At 43.2% G+C, this 23,150-nt stretch overlaps 4 protein-coding genes across 7 annotated transcripts; 3 read left to right on the plus strand and 1 right to left on the minus strand.

Moving 5' to 3' along the window:
• Window positions 1-106: 106 nt before the first annotated feature.
• On the minus strand, window positions 107-3,161 carry LOC132255414 (mediator of RNA polymerase II transcription subunit 28). 4 transcript variants are annotated; one of them, XM_059751430.1, is made up of 5 exons: window positions 3,015-3,161; window positions 2,668-2,952; window positions 2,445-2,612; window positions 1,200-1,323; window positions 107-1,134 (listed from the first exon to the last, which is right to left on the minus strand). In XM_059751430.1, the coding sequence occupies exons 1-5, from the start codon at window positions 3,072-3,074 to the stop codon at window positions 1,103-1,105; spliced, it is 669 nt and encodes a 222-aa protein (XP_059607413.1). In that variant the 5' UTR covers window positions 3,075-3,161; the 3' UTR covers window positions 107-1,102. The 4 variants fall into 4 exon arrangements, with proteins under 4 accessions (XP_059607413.1, XP_059607416.1, XP_059607414.1 ...); XM_059751433.1 differs by lacking the exons at window positions 107-1,134; window positions 1,200-1,323 and adding exons at window positions 1,783-2,025; window positions 2,196-2,243; XM_059751431.1 differs by lacking the exons at window positions 107-1,134; window positions 1,200-1,323 and adding exons at window positions 1,783-2,025; window positions 2,196-2,255.
• A 31-nt stretch (window positions 3,162-3,192) lies between these two features.
• Window positions 3,193-6,042, plus strand: LOC132255410 (golgin subfamily A member 2). Its single transcript, XM_059751419.1, has 3 exons — window positions 3,193-3,332; window positions 3,444-4,661; window positions 4,719-6,042. Exons 1-3 carry the CDS (start codon window positions 3,282-3,284, stop codon window positions 5,940-5,942), a joined length of 2,493 nt encoding a protein of 830 aa, XP_059607402.1. The 5' UTR covers window positions 3,193-3,281; the 3' UTR covers window positions 5,943-6,042.
• A 109-nt stretch (window positions 6,043-6,151) lies between these two features.
• On the plus strand, window positions 6,152-7,277 carry LOC132266012 (splicing regulatory glutamine/lysine-rich protein 1). Its single transcript, XM_059766835.1, has 2 exons — window positions 6,152-6,310; window positions 6,375-7,277. Exons 1-2 carry the CDS (start codon window positions 6,239-6,241, stop codon window positions 7,275-7,277), a joined length of 975 nt encoding a protein of 324 aa, XP_059622818.1. The 5' UTR covers window positions 6,152-6,238.
• Window positions 7,278-7,372: 95 nt separating this feature from the next.
• LOC132266193 (origin recognition complex subunit 3) lies at window positions 7,373-10,293 on the plus strand. Its single transcript, XM_059767047.1, has 5 exons — window positions 7,373-7,500; window positions 7,563-7,730; window positions 7,791-9,341; window positions 9,822-10,006; window positions 10,095-10,293. Exons 1-5 carry the CDS (start codon window positions 7,474-7,476, stop codon window positions 10,189-10,191), a joined length of 2,028 nt encoding a protein of 675 aa, XP_059623030.1. The 5' UTR covers window positions 7,373-7,473; the 3' UTR covers window positions 10,192-10,293.
• Window positions 10,294-23,150: the final 12,857 nt, after the last annotated feature.

Below are 23,150 nucleotides of genomic sequence, written 5' to 3' on the forward strand. Positions count from 1 at the left end.
TGTGTTCTTTCGTGAGTTCAAGCAGAATTGAACATTCGGAAATGGCTTTTGTACAGAAGATTTCATTGTAAAATCTTCAATTATCTTTTTCGCGTGTTCTTTTAGACTTGAAATCGTATTTTTCTTCTTATTTCAGGCTCTTCGTCTTGGTTTATGACCTACTTTTGAATTTTATAAAGTTACAAGTTCTTTTCTTAGGTGTCATTTTCAGCTCTTCTATAATTTTATACTCACTTTTGAAGTCTCCCAATCTTAAGTTACAATGTCTCAAGCCATCACCAGATTCGTATGATTAGAAACAGAAGTTCGTTCCAATTTGTTCTCCATAATTGCAGATACGATAATGGATGATGAGCGTGACGAAGAAAAAACAGTGTTTTTCTCTCCTGTAATTTGTTGATTTTTATGCATTTATTCTCGTACAGTGGAAAAGGTGTTTTTTTTTTTATTGTTTTCAATCATTACAAGAAATAAAGTTTTTTTTTCTCTCGAGACTGCATGGCTTTCCGGAATGGAAGATCAGGCGATCCTCGTGATCTTCCGGACTTATGCTGAGTCGTGGGGTCTCGAGCACAGAGAAACGAAGAAGAAGGATGTGTGGATTCTTGTTCGAAGTTGATGGTGGTGTGGGGAGGATTTCTCTGTTTCCGGATGTCACTCACAAGTGGCCTCCAATTTAGCGGGGTTGGTCGCTTCACAGCGGATTATCGTTTCTCCAATATCTTTTACAACTTACACATTTTGTAACATCAAGTGTTTAGTAATAGTGCTTTTGTCCGTCCATTTTCTTTGCCCTAGTCAGCGCGAGCGCACCTCGATTGTGATGTGGAAAGATTGTGATGAAAAAAAAAGGAGTGAGATCGTGAGATTACTGGCTAAATTATTTAAACCCACAGCGTTGGCTAAAGTAAGACCCTAAGAATACTGAGTATCGTGTGATTTCGATTCTGAGATCAGTGGTAAATTTTGCGAGTGCAGACGAACTGGAAGGAGGTGTTGTGGCTCTCTCCTAGGACAATGGACTGCCGTGAAACTCGGGGGCGCCTCTCCCTCTGCCTCTTCCGCGTCCTCTGCCACGGCCGCGCCCCCTCCCCCGCCCCCGTCACCTCCTTGCGTCCCCCATTCCCACCATGTCTGCAAACGGACAAAGAGAGTGGTGAGCGATCGGGCGGCAAGGATCTAGGCCAGCAGCGTCTCACCTATGTTGCTCGTGGTCTTCTCCAAGTACGCCAGCGGGCCCTGCAGCACATTCGGGGCCTGATTGAAGGCGCCGCGCGACGGCACCGGTCCACCTTGTTGCATGTACATTTGCGGACCGCCGACCTACAAGAGCCAACAAGAGTGCCATTGAGACGCCAGCAAGCGACTGTCTGTGGACTGGGAGGAAGCGGGAAGTGGTCAGGGATGTGCCACAAGTGCCTTGCTATAGATAAATCAACAGTAAATATGACAATCAACTTTCATAACTCCTTTAGTTAAACATGTAAATTTGCTGAAAATTCTTCTCCGAAGCACCGCCCACTCAATTGTCCCGCCCATCATGTGAAAGCATAACGAATTTCTAGACATAATCAAGCAATAAATTGTTACAGCTAGAAAATAAGGAAGTTCTTAGATTGAAAAAGGCTTTAAAGCAACTATAACAAACTGTCTAATGAATGCATGAGAAAATTTTTGCTGCCTAACTAAAGAAGTTTGACTATTTTTGACAAATTCCCAGCACTGTGTGACTTAAGTTATGGCACATCCCTTAAAGTGACGGGATATCAAATAAAAAGCACCTTCTTGGAATTAAATAAAATACTTTAATTGAAACTCTCCAATAGTTGACAATCCTTTCCGACCAAATTATGCTTCATATTGTTGTGTGAAAAGTAACAAAAAAATAGACAAACTTTCGTAACATTAAACTATAACTTCAACACTTTCTCAACATGGTTTTTATATATATATATATATTTCAAAAAGAAAAAAATCCCAATCTTTTCCTCCTGACTTCTATCGCTTTACTAACTTGTTGAAGGACTGTAAAAGAAAGGACAACGAAAAGTAAGCAACAAAATAAAAAAATGCATCTCAGGCTGGAATATAAAAGAAAGAAAGAAAGAAAATCCTTGGCATGGTGAGAAAGGTGAAAAAAAATGTAAAGGGATTTCTGTGCATGAAAAGTGCTTGAAAATTTTCTTCAAATTCACCTGCATTTGCATTTGCTGCATCTGTTGCTGTTGCATGTACTGCTGCGCCTGAAGGGATGCCTTTTATCGTGTGTGTGTGTGATTGGTTCGTTATCAGAGCACAAAGAATTGGTTATATGGCGCGAAGAGAGGAGGAGAGCGAGCGAGGAGATGGCCAGAGGGGCGGGCGCATTTCCGGGAGTCACAGAGAAATAATGCAAGAGAAAAGTGGCGAGACTGAGGAGAGAGAGACAGAGAGAGCGAGCTTACCTGCATTGGTCCGGACATTCCGGGCAGTCCCATGCCGCCTGGTGGTCCCTGGGGCATCATTCCGCCGCCGCCGGGCCCTCCGCCGCCCATCATGGGTCCCGCTGTCACGCTTTGCATCGATCGCATGTCACTCGATGCCTGCATTCCACCTGAGGCCTGAGATGGGATCTGGGAAAAGAGGGTGCGTGAGACTTTCACGGGGAAGACAATCGCCCTCACTCACTGGCTGCTGATCCATGAGGAGGGCCTTCCACTGGTCGATCTTCTCGTAGTGCTTCCTGATTAGCTCGTCCTTGCGCTGGATCTCGTAGCGCAAGTCCAGATTCTCCTCCTTCAGCACCAATTCGGGCTTCAGTGCCGACAGGAGGAAGCGCTTCTGCAGGAAGAAGGCCTCCATCTGTCTGGCCAGGTGGATGAACTTCATGGTGGTCTGGTCGACTTCCAGTTTGAGGGCCTCCTTGTCAATTTCCGTCGTAGGCTCGTCTTTGGCCAAAGCGTGGAGGCACGCCTAGAACAAAAGACCCGGAATCACGCCTAAACCCCTTCAAATATCCCACATTTCCCGCTCACCTGGAACGACTCCTCAAACTCATCGAGCAGATTACCATTTCCGTTAGACGATGAGGCCATTGTTTATCACATATTTTCAGTGGAAAATGCGAAAAAGCGTGCGACGCCGAGAAAATTTTGCACCCCGAAGAAAAAAAAACACAAAACGTCAATGGAAATTCCATCAAAATCCGGCAGTTGGCGTGCGTGTGTTGTTTTGCAATTTTCCAGTGATTTCGTGTCTCATGATTTTCGGGCTTTTCACGGGCTCTTCCCGCATTCCTCACCATGTCGGACAGTAGAAGCAAGGCTGAGAAGCTCGCCGATGGGAAAAAGAAGGTACTTGAGTGGCTGCCAATGTGGTTTGCCGGGAAAAGCCATGTGAAAATCTGTGTTGACACTTCCCGTCCACGTCTGAGGTTGAAACCTGTCAATTGTGCCTCTTTTCAGCTCAAGAAGTTCCAGTCGAAGCAGAAGAAGCCAAAAACTGAGGACATCGAGGGATGTATTGAGCAAGCGCCCGCATCAGAGAATGGATCTGAGGACAGAGCTTCCCTGCCGGAGGTCGCGGCGGTTGCGGTGGAGGAATTTGTGGTCGAGAAGGCGGTCGAGACGATTCCTCTGCCTCCTCTGGCCAGACCGGAACAGCGAAAGACACCGCCTCACAGGGAGAGTCTGAAGGATGAGCTGTTCTCCCTGCTGGACGGCGAGAAGGTGCGCATCATGCAGCTGGAGGGCATTGTGAGAGAGCAAATGATAGTCATTGAGTCGATGAAGAAGGAGCTTCAGGACTTAAGAGCGTCTTCCGGACCCTCGGTGGAGGAGTTGACACAGCTCAGGGATCAACTGCACTCCCACATGCAGGCGCTGAACCTTCTGGTGAGTGAGAAGGCGGACTTGGTGAGCAGCTTGACCACCTATCAGAACCTTGTGCGTGAGAGAGATCAGGAAATCGAGGAGTTGCAGGCGAAATTGAGCGCCTCTCGTCATCAAGTGCAGGACTTCAAGGTGGAATCGTCACATCTACGCGAGGCGCTGGCCAGATTTGAGCACTCGCAGCAGAATCTGTGCTCGGAGAACGAAACCGCGAGGGAGAAGATGCAACATCTTGCGGAGAAGTGTGACGATCTGGCCGAGGAGGCGTCTCAGGCCGCCCAGAAGCTGAATCTGAAGACCAGGGAGTATGCAGATTTGGTGGAGATGCTGAAGGTGCGCGATTCCGAGCTGGCTCTGGCGCAGCTACGCGTGGAGCAGCTGTCGGCGGGCGACACGGGAGCGGCGGACGCCAAGATCGACGGCATGGCGAAGCAGAGGATGATGCTGGAGCAGCAGGTGGGCGAATTGTTGACACAAGTGGAGAAGATATCGACAGATCGTGATCAGGCGGCCACGCAATATCAGAACTACGTGACGCAACTCAACCGGGAGAGTGCGAAGCTGGTGCAGAAGCTGCAGGAGACGAGCCAGGAGAGGGATCAGCTGTCCCGAAGGGAGGCGGAGTTGGTGAAGCACGTGGGTGAGCTCGAGAGGCAACTTCAAGCGCAAATTGCGCAGCCACAGGCTCACAATACTGCCCAAGAGATCGCTCAAGGTGCTGAAAGTGAGAAGAAGTTGAGGCAATTGGAGGAGGATTTGCAGAGGATTCAGCAAGAAGGGGAACATCTCAAGGTAAGTTGACAAATGATTGGTCGTTTCTCATCTTAATCCTCTGCCAATGCATTCCAGGTCGTTTTGGAGAGCGCTGAGGAGGGAAAAGCCAAGGCTGAAGCGGCGCTGAAGGCAAAGCTGACCACAATCTCTGAACTAGAGATGAAGGTTGAGCGACTGGAGGTGTCATTCGTGGATCCGTCCACTCTCAGCGCCACGTTGGAGAGTGAGAAAGTGGCGGCAGCACGAGCTGTGTCCCAGAATATGGAGCTGAAGTCGCAGCTGGAGGAGATGCAGACAGCTTACGTGCAGATGACGCACGACAAAGCGTCGCTGATGGATCAGCTGCAGTCTGAACAGCATCTGGGCCGCGAGATGCGCTCCAAGCTCGATGGCTGGGAGGAGGAAGTGGGCGGATTGAGGGAGAAGCTCCACTTCAAGGACGAGGAGATGATGAGGCTGTCGCACGAGAACTCGGAGCTAGAGAAGAAGACGCTGCTGCAGAACCAGGAGCTGGACAGACTTCGGCACTGTGAGATGGGCCAGCAGACTAGCAATGTGCTGCAGATCGAGGTGCAGCGCCAGCGCGAGAAGATCTCTCATCTGGAGGCGACTGTAAGGCAATTGAAGGAGGAGCGGAGTCCAGAAGAGCCAGTGGAGCGGGAAGAGGTTGATGCGGTGGTTGAGAAGGTGGTAGAGCCTCTGGAGAATGGTGTGGTGGAGGTGGTGGACGTGCTGCCCACGGAAGAAGCCATGCACAGACTGGAGGAGCGCTTCCGACGCACAATGAACGACATTGCGGACTTGACGGAGGAGAAGCAGCGCCTGGAGCACCTTGTGACGCAGTTGCAGGGTGAGACAGAGACGATCGGTGAGTATGTGACACTGTACCAGACCCAGAGGCAGTTGCTGAAGCAGCGAGAGATCGAGAAGGACGTCCAGGTGCAGCGGATTGCGGCGGATCGCGAGGAGATGAAGCAGAAGCTTATGGAGCTCAATGGCTTGGTGGAGTTGCTGTTGCGACAGAAGAATATAGACATTCCCGCAGAGGTGAAGGGGGCGCTGAATGGTGATTCCCTGGCCACGGATGAGGAGGAGAGGGAGAAGAGTTCCGATGATGGGCAGGAAGTGCCGAAAGTGCCACAGATAACCAGTGAGGCAGAGTCAGGAGAGACAGCGGAGAGGATTCTCTCCCTCCTGTCAGAGATAAAGACCAACAATCTGAACACCAGCAACCTCGTGGTGCCTCCGGGAGTTGTCCATCATTGCTCCTGCTGTTCCGGGAAGCTGATAACTGTGTAGAAGGATCGCCCAGACGCGCCTCGATTATTTATTCGCTTAAAGCAAGTCATTGTGTTGCGTAGGGTACCCAAAATAAACGTGCTGTATTTTTTATCGCGAAGAGGACTTTTCCTGATGGCCTGAAGGATTTCCCGCCATTCACAGTGGATTTTGAACGGTTTCACGCGCTGTGAAGAAACTTGTCAAGTGTGCATTGTTGATGTTTTTATTGTGGCAGCAACGCCACGGGTTTTTCTCGTTTTTCGTCAATTTTTCGCAGTTTTTATGTGAAATTAGTGTTATAAGGAGACAGAAGGATGACTGAGGAGGATAAGTTTGATATTTATGGTGATCTGAACGATTTCGATGCTTCTGTGAAGCTGAAACAGGTGAATCACAACCTCACTTTTGAAAATTCGTGTTTAAATACAAAAGTTTTCCTGTATTTTACAGACTGCGGAAGAACTGGAGGTGTTGCAAAAGAAACACAGTGAGATTGTGAAATCCTTGGAAGCGTCTGAAGCTGTGAACAGACATACAAAGGCGGTGAATTCAACGATAAAGAAGAATTTCTCGATCCTTCTTGCGACTGTCCGGGCGGAAGTCAAGCGGAAGGATGGTACCATTGCCCAGCTGAGAAGGGATTTCGACGATTTGGCCTTCCGGAGGAATAAGATGAGGTCTCAGGCTTCTGAGAAAGTGTCCAAGTCGACTCAGACGGATTTGAAGCCAGATGGCAGATCAAATCGCTATGACAGATTCAAGGAAAGCCTTCATCAGGATCAGGGTTACAAGAGGAGGCACGATGGCAGCGACAGGGATGCACACAGTAGCTCCAAGAAGCGCAGAAGCAGGCCCAGAAGTTTATCTAGAGACAGGAATCGTTACAGGCGCAGGGATTCAAGTCGGGAGCGCAGAATCGATAAAAGGGACACAAGAAGTGATCGAAAATCCAGAGAAAGGACCGCAAAGACGGAAAAGACTGCGGAAAAGACAGTGAAGACTACGAAAGAAGTGCCAAAGGATGAAAATGTTCAACAAGTGGTCAAGAAAAGTGAAGACACGAGTGTCATTGTTGAGAATTCCTCGACTTCTGAGGAGAAGAATGGCCAAGATGATCAAGGCGTTGAACAGAAAGTATCGACAATGCTTTCAGATGTTCAGGAAAAGTCTGCAATTCCAGAAACTCCAAAGGGAACTAAGGATCTTCCCACGAAACCTGAATCACTAAAGGATCCTGAAGAATTTCCTCAAAATAAGAGCATAAATCTCGGGAATTCTGACTACACGATCGAATCAAATAATAATGGTGTTGTCACGGTGTTTATAAAGCGGAAGAAGCGTAAATGTAAATAAATAGTCAATTTTCTAATTTTCCTTGCAATTTTCTGGTATTTTTTAAATCTTCAGTCGTGTCGATCAGTGTCGAGATTGTATCGATCAGTTGACGTTTTGTGAATTCCCGCTAAAAAGTGTGTTTTCCGGGCAGCTTTGTTTTTCTTCGGTTTTTTTGTCGATTTACCAGTGAAGATTTGTGTTTTTCACCTGAAGAATGGAGCCGGATGTCTCAGTTTCCAAGGCGAGTTGGAGAATTTTGTGTTCTTTAGTGAAATGAGGTAAAATATGGTTGTTTCTCTTCAGGGTTGTTTTGTATACAAAAATGCTTCTGTGCGGCCGCCCAGGAAGTCTGGTGGCAAGAAGCGCCCCTCAATTGCGACGCAGGACTCTATTCTTCCACAAGACATCCTGGCCAGTCCCTGGTATCGTGCATATCAAGAAACCTGGCAGAGAATCCACAGCAAGATTGAGGTTAGGGAGAGTTTTCATGTTTCACTGGGCAATTCTTCAGGATTCTTCTTGAATTTGCAGAATATTCTGAGGGAAAACTACTCACGAGTCATGGAGAGTGTGTTGGAGTGTGTCGTGGGAACGAGTTCGAGTGCCTACAGCTACCTTTTTCCAGTGATTGTTCTGCAAACGGGCATCAATCAGCCGGATCATCTGAGCATGTTTCAGCGTCTCTCTGACAAGATTTCCGATCAGGACAAGCTCTGCTCAGTCGTCCTCACGTCCACAGAAGCCACCAGCGTGAAGGTGGCTATTGAGACGCTGGTGGGAGGATTCATTCAGCAGTTTCAGGAAGCTGAAATCCGGAAGCAGAACTGTACCATGAGGAGTCTCTGTGGGGCTTTTTTGGAGCACAGAGGCATCAAAACCACCCTGGCCGTGGTCATTCCGGACTTTGAGCTCTTCTGCAAAGCCACATTGCGCGACTTGGTGACCATTCTCGCCAGCTATCGCTCCCAACTGCCTCTGGTGCTGCTCTTCGGTGTGGCCACTTCTGTTTCCGCCCTGGAGCAACTCCTGCCGCTGAAGTTCACCACCAGGGCCAAGTTCCACGTCTTCCAGACACAGTCGTCCGTGGTGATTCTCAATAATATCGTCGAGAGTGTGATTCTGAGGGAGAAAATCCACCTTTCCGGTCGCGTTCTGCAGTTCCTCGTTGAGAAGTTTCTCTTCTACGACTTCTCTGTCAGTGGCTTCGTGCAGGGACTGAAATTTTGCCTTCTGGAGCACTTCTCGCAGGGAAAGATCTACAGCCTGGCGACTAGTGTGGATGTTCAGACAATTCTGCAGAAGCACGAAGATTGCGAGAACATCCGTCGATTGCCGTCCGTGAGGCGACACGTGGAGATGCTGCCGGATTGCCGGGAAATTATCGCTCTTCTCACGAATGACACTCATTTGGGGATCAAATTGGAGACATCCTGGATGCCCGCAATTGAGGAGTTCTTTCTGCACTTTCACTCTGCCTTGCATTTTCTCTACGAATTGGTCAGAGAACTGCCCAAGAGTCCACTGGGAAAGCAACTGCGCGAGATCTACTGCTTTGCCACGGTGAATTCTCTCAGCAGCAGTCAAGAATACGTCGAGTGTCGACAATTGCTGATGCTAATGTCCAAGGAAGCCTTCTTCGTAAAGCTCAGCGATTGCGTGGACAAAGTTGAGGATTTCCTAGAGCAACAGTGTTTTTCGCAAAACGTTCAAGCAATTCAGAAGTGGATGCATAACATTCTGGAACAGTGCAGAGTAATCCTGCGAGAGGATGTTGTTGGCAAAGCACAGGAGAAGCCAGATTCTGCACTTCTGAGCGTGAACAATCGCTTTGAATTGAAGAAAATGCTGCTTGAGAAGGCGAAGGAACAGAATCAGATGTCTGGCCAGGCTGGATTGCTGTCGGAGTGCCTGAGAATTGTGGAGGAGCAGATTTTGGGGTCCTGGCTGATTCCCTTCACGCGCGGCCCGCCTCTAATAGAGCTATTCGTTCATTCGGACGCTTCCTCGACGAGACGACATCTCATTGGATCCCCACGAGGAGCCCTGCATCAGGCTCTCACCAATCCTCAGCACTATTTCCAGGTGAGTGCTGATTTCTGCACTTGACATTGCTGCATTATTGCCCTAGTTATTATATCACCTGTTAGCACTATAGGCAAAAACACAGCTATTTCCTGTGATTGTTCTGGGAAATCAGTGTTGGAAAATCAAATGGGCTGCTCAGGGCGTGGTGATGCAATGGGAAAAAATGCAGTTCACGCCTTCGCAATGTGAATTAATTAATAGGGAATTTGATATGCGCAGTTCATATGCCTATGTCTGGGGGATCCTGAGTGCAACCCCACAATTGCCTTAATCACTTAATTCGTCTATTGTTCCAAAGGGTTAACTAAAGGATGGACATCTCCGTGCAAATTGAATCATTTGTCTTCTCAGGGTATTGACAGAGAGAAACCATTCTCACGAATAACCATGAATTACTGCGCTATTCGGATAATTCCGCAATGGGCACTGAGGGATGACCTGCAGTGAAGCCTATAAATCGGTCAATTCTCTTTGTAGTGCGGCTGCTGCGACGGCAACTCACTCAATTGCCACCTCCCGGATCTCACCATCGCCTACAGGTTGCACTGTGAGTGTGGCCGGATGATTAATTTGTTCGATTGGCTGCAGGCCTTCCAGTCAATCGTCCAGGATCCACAGGATGACGCGGTGGGGGAGGAGCGAGGCGTCAGCGCACAAGTTCAGTATCCTTTTGCACAAGAAGATATCACATTCAGCATTTAATTTATATGCATGGCAATTGTGCACCCTTAACTGACCGCACTCATACAGGGCGAGGTTCACACGAGCCGTTGGTGAGCTGGAGTTTCTGGGTTACGTCAGGAGCTCGAAGCGCAAGGTGGATCATGTGGAGAAGCTCACGTGGTGACAAGCGGTTTGGCATTGCATAAATCGTGCTGCAATCTCCGAGCTCCTCTGTTAGCCAATGCTTTTCCCAGAGTCCAGATTAAATGTGGAGGATTTCAGCGGACGATGGAGACTTTTGTGTATATATGTATATGTGTGTGTGTGTCCTTTTTTCCAGAGCACGGGCAACACTCGCTGCAGGACATTCGGTATGTTTTTCCGCTCATATCATTTTGCAGTCACTTTTGGGTTTTTGTACTCACATTCAGCTCCTCACTTTTTGTCGCACACAAAAGGTCACAGAGAGAAGCCTTTTGCGCGATATTATATTTTATTCAGGATGACAAAATTGACCCAAATCCTCGCAGAGCGTCGAATTTCCAGTCTCTCGATGATTGCAATCGCTAAAGAAGCATGAAATTCAATGTGAAAACTTCAGTGATGAAGTTAATTTTGCAAATGGGAAATTAAGAACCGCAATTGGAATGTGCTCCTCAATGCAACTCTTTACCTTCGGGAGCGCGCTTTTCACATTCCATCTGTAGAGTTTATTTACAATTTGTTTGCGGAGAAGTCAAAGCAAAAGTTACTGGAATTGCTCGAATTCAATGAAATGAATCTGAATGCATCTGACGTCAATTCATTAGCTTATAGGTAGGGAAAGTGTGAAAACTCAAAATTCAAGTTGAGACGAGATACGAAGAATTAATTAAACTAATTCGTGACATGGAAAATTAGTGAATTTTCTCACACTCTGAAGAAAAAAAAAAGCTGAAAAAGCTCAGCATTGAACGTTTTCTTTTGATCTTACTCAATTTGCCAAGCGATGATTGTTGGTTTTTTTCTATTTTTAATTCATAAAACTCATTGGAGATTATAATATAATTTATAATTTTGCAATTATTTTACCTTCTCAGCTAAATTACGCAAATTCCAGCCAGTGTTGAATGTAATAATACGTTTAAATGAATTAAAATTATACGAACAGGAGAATTTTATCATTTTATTTATCTAGGAAATGCTTTTGAACAATTTGCGATTTCTGAAAAATATATTTTGGTGCTCTGCTGAGAACTTTCATGATAATTCCCATGGAAATATCTTCAATATTTATGTTGAAAGGGAAGAGAATTGATCTGAGATTTTTTTTTTTCATATCCTTTTCTGGGCTAGTATTTATCTATGCTTTAGTGCGAATAGAGAGCATTTTGCAAAATCCTTTCTCTCACAAGAAAATTCACTTAACATGTCCCTATCAGTCTTTCAATTGGGGTTGAAGGAAAAGGGTTTTCTCCACACACACACACACACGCTGAATATTTTCGCTCGGCATGCGCCACTCACACTCCCCTGGGAAATTCGCGGCGGCTTTGGGATTTCCTCACTCCTTTGCCAACTGATGGTGATTTATAGGCTTTTTGCCATCCCCATTCCCAATTGATATGCGGGCGGGTGAATTTTTCCCGGAGGCTCTCGGTATTTGAAGGACAATTTGAAAAGTTTTCCACACACACAACTCAACTCTGAGGGCAAAGAGAGAGAGAGAGAGAGTAACTTTTTGCCGCATCTCAACCACTTAGAATTATGAAGTACCTTTTGAATTATGTATGATCGATTATTTTGGTCTTCACACACAGCTTCTCTCTTCCACTTTATTTTGGCTCCAATGTTTTATGTCGGTGAAGCACAGAATGCGGTTATTGAGCACCACGAAATTGGTTATAATTGCAAAATATAATTTGCATCGGTGAATTTTAAATAAATTAATTGAATATTTCATCGCTTACCGTGAAAATCACTCTTTTCATTGCGAATTAATGTTGGTCTCTTTTGGAGCTGAAAATTTGCCTCGCTGATTTCCAGAAAATTCAATAGATTATGATGATGTAATGTTAAAAATTGTCGATATCGCATGACAATAGTTTGTGTGAATTATTTGCCTGATTTGTCAGTGAAATTTTATGGTCAAATGGAATGTTTCAAATGTACAAAAGTTAAAACTTTTGCTATTGTTTGCACGTGCTGAAAATCAGTTTATGGTGTTAATTGCGTTGAACCAGAGAGAGAGAGAGAGAAAGAGTAAAATTCTATGAAAATTGTCAACTGAATATTTTCACCGTGGGTGAAAATTACTGTGTGGAAAGTTGAGCATTGTTATAATAACGCATCATTGGTGGAAAATCTCGGAACAAAATGAATGCATTTTTCATTACTCACGAAAGAGTTGGAAACATCAGCAATTTTTCGGTGGTCAGTCACAAAGAGCTCTCTTTTCTCTTTCGCTTAACTTTATTTATAAATCGTGAACTCTTTTTTTTCAACAACGTTTTTCTATATAAATGCATCGTATTTCACTATAGATTACAATGCTTTGACTTTGCTCGGGAGAGAAAAAGTTGGTGCATTCTCTGTGATGAAAAGGTTTACGCTTCTTTTTTCCGAATAGCTTGTGTTGAATGCTGAAAAGAATCCTTCAACTGACAACATTTCTGTGTGGATTTTAATACACTTTATTACTTTGGTGTGCTCATTAATTCTATAGAAATTTGCCTGTGAATTTCATTGGGAAAATGCCTGAGTATAATTTTGTTTCGGTTGAAAAATCAAAGAGCCAAGCAAAGTGAAGAGATGGAACTTTTCAAATTAGATGTAATATTTTTTCCCTCTCTCTCTGAATGGAAAATGCAATATTGTCGCGCTGTGAAGTGCGGGAAAAAGTGTGTACGACGACCTTCAAGGGCTGTGGTGAAATGTGTTCCTCATATAAATGTCACAACATGAACAAATCTTGCAAGGTAACAATTAATAATATCAAATGTAAAAATGTTTCATTTACACACTAATCGTGGAAGTTATAGTGCGACAAGAAAATTAATATTGAGAGCGTCGTGACACGCAAGAGAAGAGGGAAAAATCATGCAAATTACTGCCTGTGGATGTGTTCTGCGGTAACACATATATTTTTCGCATGTTCTCTCACTTTTTGCAAAGAAAAAAATAAAGAAAAACAGTCCTGTGGAAAAGTGGGTGGGAAGGCGTGAGGAATCGCTCAGTGTTGTTTTCGACAGGCCACAAGTTGGAAAAACGGGGACGCCGAGACGTGTGTTCACCGGGCTCAGGTGACCCTGAGACGTTCACCCTGCGGGGGAGAAAGTTCTGAGAAAAAGAGCATTTCGTCTCAATCCACCTGCGCCGGTGAGTCAATAAAAACCTAATCACACTTGCCATAAACACTATTCCATCGACAGAGGCAATATTATTATACAAATTGCTGCTGGTTGTAAAACAGTGGAGCGACGCTGTGTGAGTTACCAGGAGGCACAGAACCACCCTTATGTGGGGGTGTTGCTTTTTCCTCTCCTCCAGCAGTCTCTGACCCAAACCTCTGCAGACGCTTTTCGACCCCTCAATCATATCTAAGCACGATAAATGGCGTGTTTTCAACGCATAAATTTGGGACTCATTATGCAGAGTTCACCACCCTTTGGGGGGTGGGAGAGCCACCGCAAGGAAATTCGCGACTCATTCATAGTTTTTTTTTGTCGGTGTGGCCCTTCTGCCTCCTTTTGTGCCACTTTGCACCCCTGCACATCGCCATTGACAAAATTACGGGTTGAGAATTTTCACCGCCAGGTTGTTAAATTGCCGCCATTAGAAGAGAGGGCTTTTTGGCCTGTGTGAAGTTTCTAAATAAATCGCAAAGTGAAATTATCATAAATACAGTGCGATGTTATGTCTAATTAAACATGGAACACGCTTTGGCTGTACAGCGAATAGATGGCACTTCTGTTTAGCATAAGCGAGACTGGGAAACACTGTTTAGAAAGTTTTGAGCTGTAAATAGGACTTAAAAAAGTCCTTTGATGGGCATAAAATTCTGGATACTCCAATGCTTAAGTCCAGACTGAGGCTGTGCTTCAAATACCACGCCCACTTCTTTGCCCCGCCCACAATTGTGTTTTTGCGACAACTTTTGCGAACGAACGCCGACTTCTCATGTGGATAAGATCCTGTGCAGCCTTTATACTTCACTTCTTACCTTTAAAAGTTCTTTCCTATGCTATGATAGACGATAACACGAGTTATCTGTGTCGCCGGACAAATAAATTTATGTCGGGTCTCGGTAAGGGTTCAAGTAATTCAAGAGATTTTGCTCCGGTCCATGCGAAATGTCTGACAAAATGAGTTGTTTTCATTGGTTGAGCAGGGCGAAAGTAAATCGAGAAGGATTATGGTAATATTTCCTGGCCAACATTCAATTCTTATTTTACTCATATTGTTGATCTCTGAAATGAAAGGCGACGCTATCAAACGACTTTGTGTCAGGGTGAATTCCTCGTATATGTTTTCAATAGTTGACCCACTTTTTACCCTCACCATTTGTCCTCCTCGGGACGGTGAGCTTTTATCTCAAGCGGAAGCTTTTGTGTGCTGAGATGTGTGTGTGTGTGCTTTTGAGTGTGATAAATTGCGCAAAGGTGGTAAAGTCAGGTGAATGTGAGAATTATCTGTCGCCTGACTTCTGCCAGCACACATCTACCTCTGCAGACCTCTCGATTTTTCACGCTCAACAATTATATTTATCTTACATGGAATCGTGCTATTCATTTGTCTCTTACGCTCAATTTCTGTCTAATGATTTTCTCGACAAATTACTGTAATGTGTGAGATAATTATTTACCATTTGCAGTGAATAAACTAATAACCAATTTCCTTATAGAAACAATATGATACAATTTCCTTCATCTATAGTTTAGTAATTTGAAGCTTTTCATGTGATAATAAGCAAACTTTATGCACGTATGAAGTCTATCAAGTGTTTCTTCAGTATATTTGAATAGTTATTTTGCACAAAATATTGTTTGTAGTTTATACAGGATACCTAATAAAGGAAAACCATTTAAAGTTTGTAATTTTCCGAGAATTTTGCTGCTCAATTAATGATATCGGATGGTTCCTGTGTTATAATATCTCCGGGGGTGTAAATCAACAACTCTGAAATTTACTGGGACGCTTTCAAAGGGAACTGCTGGGACTCTGGGTGGCCGAGAGGAAGTGCTGTTGAGTATGTAAGTGAATCAGGGCTATTATTGCATTTTGCCTGAGGTTCGGACAGAGAGAGAGAGGACTCGGGTTGCTTTGAGCAGAATGGGGGTGGACATGATGCGGTGTGTATGAAGCAAATTAATTTAATTAGTGCATCTTCCTAATGAAGTGAAATATCAACCGAGTATAAAATACTCTGTGTTAAATCAATTAAAACTGTTTACATTTCAATGACCATAATTGACAACAGACAAATTTAAAACATCTTTTGTTGTGTTATACATTAAATAGATTCTATCCCCAATGTATTGATTTAGGTCACAGTTTTTCATCCTTACAATTGTATTTGAAGAAGAGTTTCGTAAAAAAATTTCTTGAGTTAATTAATTAACTTCGATTTACACCTGTAATTTTCCATGAAACTCCCCAATTGGGAGGAGCATAAGAAGAGGCGGGGTATAAGAGAACAAAACAAAGGCGTGGCTTATCATAATCCATCATTTTCTATTAATATTCTTTCACAAAATTTTCCTTGTTTTACAAGAAACTGTATGAATTATCTTTGGTCTTTGAAATTAAATAAATTTTCAACTATTTTAATTTGATTTGTTTTCTTTTTGGAGACACTTTCTGTGTGTTCTTCTGGCGAACAAAATAATTGGAAAATAGTTTGATGATGAATAGGATATTTCCTGGAATTCATTGTTCATCTGTCCTGTGTCAAATATCCCGTGACCATGTTGCTCCTTCCGCTTTTCCAGCAATCCATTGTCATTTGTCTGTATCCGAAATTGCATTGGAGTGCTTCCTTCCTCTCGAATTGGGCGAATTCCTGTAATTATTTCGTGAAAGTGACACATTCATTTTGTCGCCATGTGGACAACTGAGTTAATTCCCGTCTGGAATCTGCCACTCATCTCAGACGACGTTCACCATGTGTGCCATCGCTGGCACCACTTTCCAGTCTGTCATTTGCACCATAGAAATTGTCTCTGAGCTGCTCGTGCCAGTAATCCAGATAAGGGATGATTGAGGGCCATTGAGATTTTGCGCTTGATTTCACCACGCGAGAAGTGGACGTGGAAAGTGAGCAGTAATTATTGGTATTTATGGGAAATGAATGGGAAAAGATGAATTTTTGATCAGACACAAAACACAGCTGAGATTTAGTGGTTTCTTTCATGTCTAGCATGAAAGTGACTGTGTTGCATAAATATGAAATATCACAGATAAATCACCCCAGAATGTATACTTATTATCATTTTATTTTGTGTGATTCTCTAGAAGAGCCACCCTCGGTTGTTTCTCTCGGGGAACAAAGTGAAAATAAATCCCCCTTTCGCTCTATGCATTCAACCCTCCCTTTTTGTATGAATATAATTTTCTGCTGTGGCGGAAGTTGGCATCAAAATAGACGAGCTAAAATTATGCACTGCTAGTGGATAGAGAAAAAATAACAGAAATAGTTTTATTCTCCCTTGTGAATTCTTCGAGATTTCCCGTCTTCCATGTTGTATTGAAACCCCAGACGGTAATTGGTGTAGTTAACGAAAACTTCGTGTAAACAGTGAAATTCTTGACTTTTCATTAATTTATGATTAGATATGTTTTTTTTCCTAACCTCACTCTCATTCTCTTTCTCTCTTATTATTTATTCCCCGGTTACACGCAAATACCGCAGTGACACGCATTTTAGATCACAATCATACACAGAGGGTTTCTGCTCTCTTTCTCCAGCACAAAACTATTTACTATGTATGGTAAATATAAAGCAGAAATATCGCATGCATTGACAAATACACATTATAATTATTACATTTGCTCACTTCAGTCTCAATGTTTCACTCCAATATTTTTCCATTGCACAGAGAGATGATTCTGAGTGCTTGTATGCTTTTTTAAATTGACAGTGCATGAACTGAAAAAATCACTGGATGATGGACAAAAGTGTTGTCACTGCTTTTTTCAGTATTACGTTTGTTTTTCAAATTGAAAATGTGTGTGTTTTTTTCGGGAAAAAATCTCCACCTCGCCAATGTTGGGCTTTTTGTGTTAGCATTTGAAGAACGAAGCGTACTCCATGAATACGAATAAGTAATGCATGTCTGAGTGACGAGATTTACTGAAATATTCAACTGCAAACACACCAGTAAGCTCTTGTGCGCGATATTATTGTGACTCTTGGCAAAATGGTATGTATTTGCGAATCTATCTCAATATTATAAGCTGATAATGTGAGCTTTTGCTTTGCATTTCATATTGTTGTGTTCACTTTTACCTGAAACTTTGTCAATAGACCACATTTGAGGATTTTCCGTTGTGAATTTTTTCCGTGAGAACGACAAATAGAGCGGATTTTTCTACCCTCATGATTCTGGAGAGCAGTGAATGAAACAGGCAACCTTAATGGATCTGGGATTAGAAAATCTGCGTGGAAAGTGTCCCAAAGCCAGCAGTTCATTTTGCTAATACCACCCATCCTAATGCCATTGATGACGTATTAACGCAAGAGATGAATTGATTATCTCGCAGGGGGTGAAAGCATGCAGAAGCGACGATGGTGTTCGGGAAAGTTTACGAAAAGGGGTTGGAACTGCACCCCTCTCTCATTTGTACTGTGATTAATTGAGAACCCTTGATACTGCGTGTAAGCCGATACAAGAGAATTTAATCAAATATCCTCCCCCGGGGGGTGGGATAATCACATTGTTTTCCCTCTGAAGCGGCCCCCCTCAACTCGGTGACAAGAGAGACAGAGAAAGTGTCTCAGAACACCAAATATTCCGCCTGGCACACCAAATGGGAATTAACGTAAAAAGTAACTTCCCCGCCAACCCTCTTGCCGGCGGGGAAAAAGTGATGAAAATGCTGAAAATGACGGCAATCTCGTTTAATGTCCAAACTCTTTCCCATCCTCAATGGCTTTTTTTTGTCTCTCTGATTATGATGAAAAGACGCCGCGCTGGTTTTCAGCGAGAATTAATAGCGTGATTCAATTAATTTTTTTTTCTTCATAATTGCAAATTAATCATACAACTTTGTCGCCTTAGCATAAAACTCTTTCTGTAATCTTTTAGTTCGGGGGCATGTTTTAACAATGCTCACGACACTTAATTGAATTTTGAATTCACTATTGCGACCTCATATTGTCCCCTTCGGTGTCTTGAATGGTGATAAATTGCTGGCATTGCTTGGGGGTGCGAAAGAGTGAACAATATAGTGCTAAATGAAAGTATAAAATTATACACTGCGAAGGGAATAATTTTAAATCCATTCCATGAGCATTGGCAATTGACTTTGCTGTCTGCTGACATTTCAGCTCGCGGTAAGATTTGTTTGCTTCTCTTTTCTAAAAATAATTTACTCTAGAATCTCAGCGAAGGCAGTGATAAGAATTTGTGCTTCGAGTTTTGTGTAGACAAAATTAGAAAAAGGTTTTCATTTGGCGCAAAGAGCAACTTAAGAAGTTCATAAATGACTGAAATGGAATAAAAATGCCTTCGTAGGAATAGGAAATCTGCGGAATTATGAACGTGAAATTATGAACCAATTACAAACTCATTTAATTGGCTGTGAAATTGCGCAGTCGAAAATATATTTTCATGAATTTTCCCTTTAACATACTGTTTGCAGTCTTTAATTCTTGAGAGCAAAATTGAGACTTTAAAAAAATATTTGTCATGTCTTGATTGGCTGAGGTTTTCTGGCCACGTGTAAGAAACGCCGTGGCAGACGCTCGCCTTGGGCATCAAAGAGCCACTGTATGTCAATGGAGACGCTCACATTTTTCTTTTGAGAAAATACCTTGGGAAATACCATGAAAGATTGCCTCAAGAATTCAACATCTTGTGATTCAATTACGGAGACATTTGCCAAATTTCTACTGCACTCTTCACCAGTTTAGAGGCGAGATTGAGCGATTGTAGGGCGTAAAACATGGCAAGATGTGCCGATGAATGGCAGTTCTGTAATCGTTATTGCCATTTAATTTTCAATTATACGCACCCCTCGCAAATATCTCAGTGCATCCCGCAGCTCCGCAAGGGTTAATTTCCATAAAATTGACTCCTTGGTGTGCGTCGCATGAGACATATAATTTATTGAGTTGGAAAAATACCTCCCATCATTAGATATATTCAGCCCTCCACGCACGTTCCATTTCACCCGCACTTCAAGACATGTTCAATGCGAGGGGTTGAAAGCAATTCTAAGTCTCTTGTCGTCTCTGAATTTAACCTTCTTTTCACTATATTCCAATTGAGGGCCGTCCGCAGTTTTCTTACAACATGGAAAGAGATCGGAAAGAAGTGTCAAAAAAATGTAGGTAAAGAATTCAAGGGAAATGTTCTAGTTTTTCGAGTGAAATATAAGGAGAGGAAAAATTATCGTGAGTTGCGGTAAAAGGGCGGAAAAAGGCAACCCTTTCAACCCCCTTCCTTGATTGAAATATGCGTGCGCGTGTGTGTGAAATAATATGAAATTTATGCAGATGTGTTTGGTACGTGGCTTTGTCAGCTAAATACGTGAATTGAATGAAGGATCACGTACCTACTCTGTGTGGATATTTTCGAGGATCTGCCTTGGAGAGCAGATAAATATGATTCCCATTTTGTGGTGGATTTTGTGCTCTGCATTTTTCCCTCCAATTCATGTCAAGTTGATGGTGAAATCCAGAAGCTTGACCAGAGATTTATCCCCCATTCATTCTGTGATGCACTTGATGGGGGCGGCGGCTTTCAATTGTCGGGAGAATTTTCTGAAAACCCCCACTAGACTCTCATCTGGTGGAATGTACAGGAAGTATACTTGAGAATTCATGCTCAGGAAACCGCAAGCGAATCTCTCACTTGAGTGAATTTTAATTGGAAATTGCATTTAGAGAGAGAGTATGCAAACAGCGAGAGACATTCTATCAGCAATTAATTATCCACACTTGAAATAAATTCCAATGCTAGTTTGTGCACCATGACTATCATCTCTCGTGTATTTTCTCCATTTCGAATATCTCAACGAGTGGAATTTTATCGATGCTCTGGCTTGTGTGTACAAGAGTTTTATCCGCACGTGGAATTAGCGTTCAATCGGATGCGGTGATTATGTAAACAAAAACACATCCCAGAATAGGAAGAATGTGAAAAGAAAATCCGACAAATCATATGATTTCAGCTCCTCTTGACGCTGTTTTTCATCCTTTATCGCTGGTAATAAAATAATTCCCTGTCTTTTAATTAAAAAAGTGATGCCCAGCTAAAAAATCCGCCACGCATTTTAATGCGGAGTGGATGGGTGGCCCCCTCTTCGTGCGCCTAATGGCGAAAAAACACGCGAGTTATTTAAATAAATGACTACGAGGGATTTTTTTATGGGATCCTCCATTAGTTACAATGAGCGACTCTTGTGATCACACAGACCACGGGACTCACCCTCGGCGGCTCGCAGGAATTGTCCGAGCTCGTCAGGGTAATAAATAAAGCGCCCGCGAGGGTGGGATTTCGTGCAGAGCTGCAAGACGTGGCCAGATAAGAGTTATCTAGATATGATTGCCGGGGGAGTGATGTTTCCCCATGTTTTCCGCTCCAGAATCTTCTCATGCTGTCTTTGTAGTGTTATTAATTTTATGTGAAAGTTGCATATTTCACACAATGTGAAATTCACAAGGAATTTCATAACTATGCTATTCGTATTTCACACCATATTTCCTCTGAAATTTGAATGTATCGTGAAGCTTTTAGGAATGAAATGAATTTGCAATTACAAGTTGAATAAGTATTTGACAAAGAATTGTAATAAACCTTTTGTCAATGCACTCGTATTTCCCATACGCGAAACTCAATGCAGGATAGATAAAGGTGATCTGGCAAATTTCTAAGACGAATCGTATTTGAGATATTTTCTCCGTGAGATGCGAGAGTTACAAGAACATTTTATGGATGTATTTCAAATTCCATATTCGAATTTTTGCATAATTTTAATCATAGCTCAACTATTTATGTGCAGTGAAATTTTATGAATTCCATCCAATTTATATTTCACTCGTGTTGATAAATGCACTGGATGACGAATGGGAAAGGGTGGAATTTTTGTGTCAGACTATCTGCAATCTAGCAAAAACTCACCCATGCAATCGAGGGTGAAATACAGACCGAAATCATCAATAAAATTCATACAATTCCGATGTAATCGAATGAAATTCACACATTTGTCCGACTATTGGCGCTTTATTGGGAAATCATAGAGAAAGTGGAGAGTGTTTAATGCGTATAAATTACATTTTCACCCCCGGAATTGCTGCTGTGTGCGGTCTTTTATGATGCAGAACAAACAAAGGGAGAGCGCCTTTGCAGCCCGCAAAGCCAACAGCACCAAGCCATCTAATACTGAATCCATTGAGAGATTCCATCTCTCTATATAATATTGATTAATCAAAAGACCCAGGTTTGGGTTCAATGTGACCGGGAATTGCTGGATGGCAAAGTCAACCCTTTACGGCTTTGACAATAATCCTCTCTGGCAGAAACCACCAAATCAATGGCATTGTCTTTGGGTGTTGGGCTTGAATTCAATTTCAACGGATTCTCCATCCTCACTGTCCATGTATTGTAAGTTATAACGAGATCCTATATCAGAGGTTCGCCTCATTGATTGGCCTCGCGGTTTACATCAGTGACAATGTTAATTTTCTCTGCGGCCATGTCACAGTCAACTCCAAAACCGTACATAATTAAATATGACGCAGAATTACAGGCAAAACAAATACTACTATAATTCATTACTATCGATAACATCAGAGAGCACAGTGTCTTCTCAATTCCTCCAGGCATTCATTATTCGTGGTTTTTTTTTCTTGTTTTTCTCGGGAAATCCCTCCTAGATGTGCCGGGAAAGACAAGAGATGAGGGTGAAAAAAAACTGCATGCTTTTGTGAAAAGGAAGGATGAAGAATAAATATAATACAATAAGTGATTGCATATCATCGTTGAAACATTAATCTGACTGAAGAGATCCTTCCGGATGAGTAATTTCCTTAGAGCACCGGAAGGCGCGGGTTTAGGGGGTGTGGGTGTAGATGTGAAAAATGATGGAGCAGCATTTTCATGAGCCCTCCACCACTTGTGCGGCAGTAATTCGCACATTTTCGGTGAATCTTTTTACATACGCTTCATCACCCTTTTGCCCGCGCGAAACTCACACCATCAATTCAGCTGCGCGATGTCTCTACGATGCTCCCCGATATAATTTCCACTCACGCGACTGGGTCGTTTATCATAGTCCAAAGGGAGGCGATTCACTGCAAAGCATTATTGGGTGTTTTCATGTGATGGATCTATCGAATTCGGAGAATTTTATGCATCTCTTTGTGCTATGTTCAAATCAAATTTTAATTGGTGCGGAGCGTGTGTAGGTATTCCTCTGTAAATTTCTGCATTACCGCAATGATGCATCTTAAGGGAGGAGTGAGTTGAAAATGCTCCCATACTTGTGGCAAATCTACTCTGCTCTTTCATATAATACGGGTATTTTCCACAACATGCATTTCGCCATGAATCGGGGAATTTCACTATGTGAAAAATGCTCCGGGCTGAATGAGTAACTCAACGAGATTCAGGATGTTGCTTTGCTTTGCAGAACCTCAGACAGTGAAAGTTCATTACAGCTCAGTTCCGATGGGGATTATCCTGTGCACGGACGCTCCGAGAGACTGATACATGTATTGCATGTGCAGCGGAGGAAAATCAATATGTAGCCTTCGTTAGTGAGACATTCTCTAGTGGTAATCCTCAAGGGTGGGGCGCTCTTAATTCCTCTCGAAGGATCATCGAGATGCTGTTGAGCATATTCCAGCGTCAAGTGTCACAATTTACTGTCGCTTCAGCAATCTTATCTTCACTTCCGTCTTCAGGTGCAACATTCCCTTTCATGTCTTTTAACCATCAC

Source organism: Phlebotomus argentipes, unplaced genomic scaffold, assembly GCF_947086385.1.
Source record: "Phlebotomus argentipes unplaced genomic scaffold, Phlebotomus argentipes genome assembly contig_5, whole genome shotgun sequence".
Lineage (NCBI taxonomy): Eukaryota > Metazoa > Arthropoda > Insecta > Diptera > Psychodidae > Phlebotomus > Phlebotomus argentipes.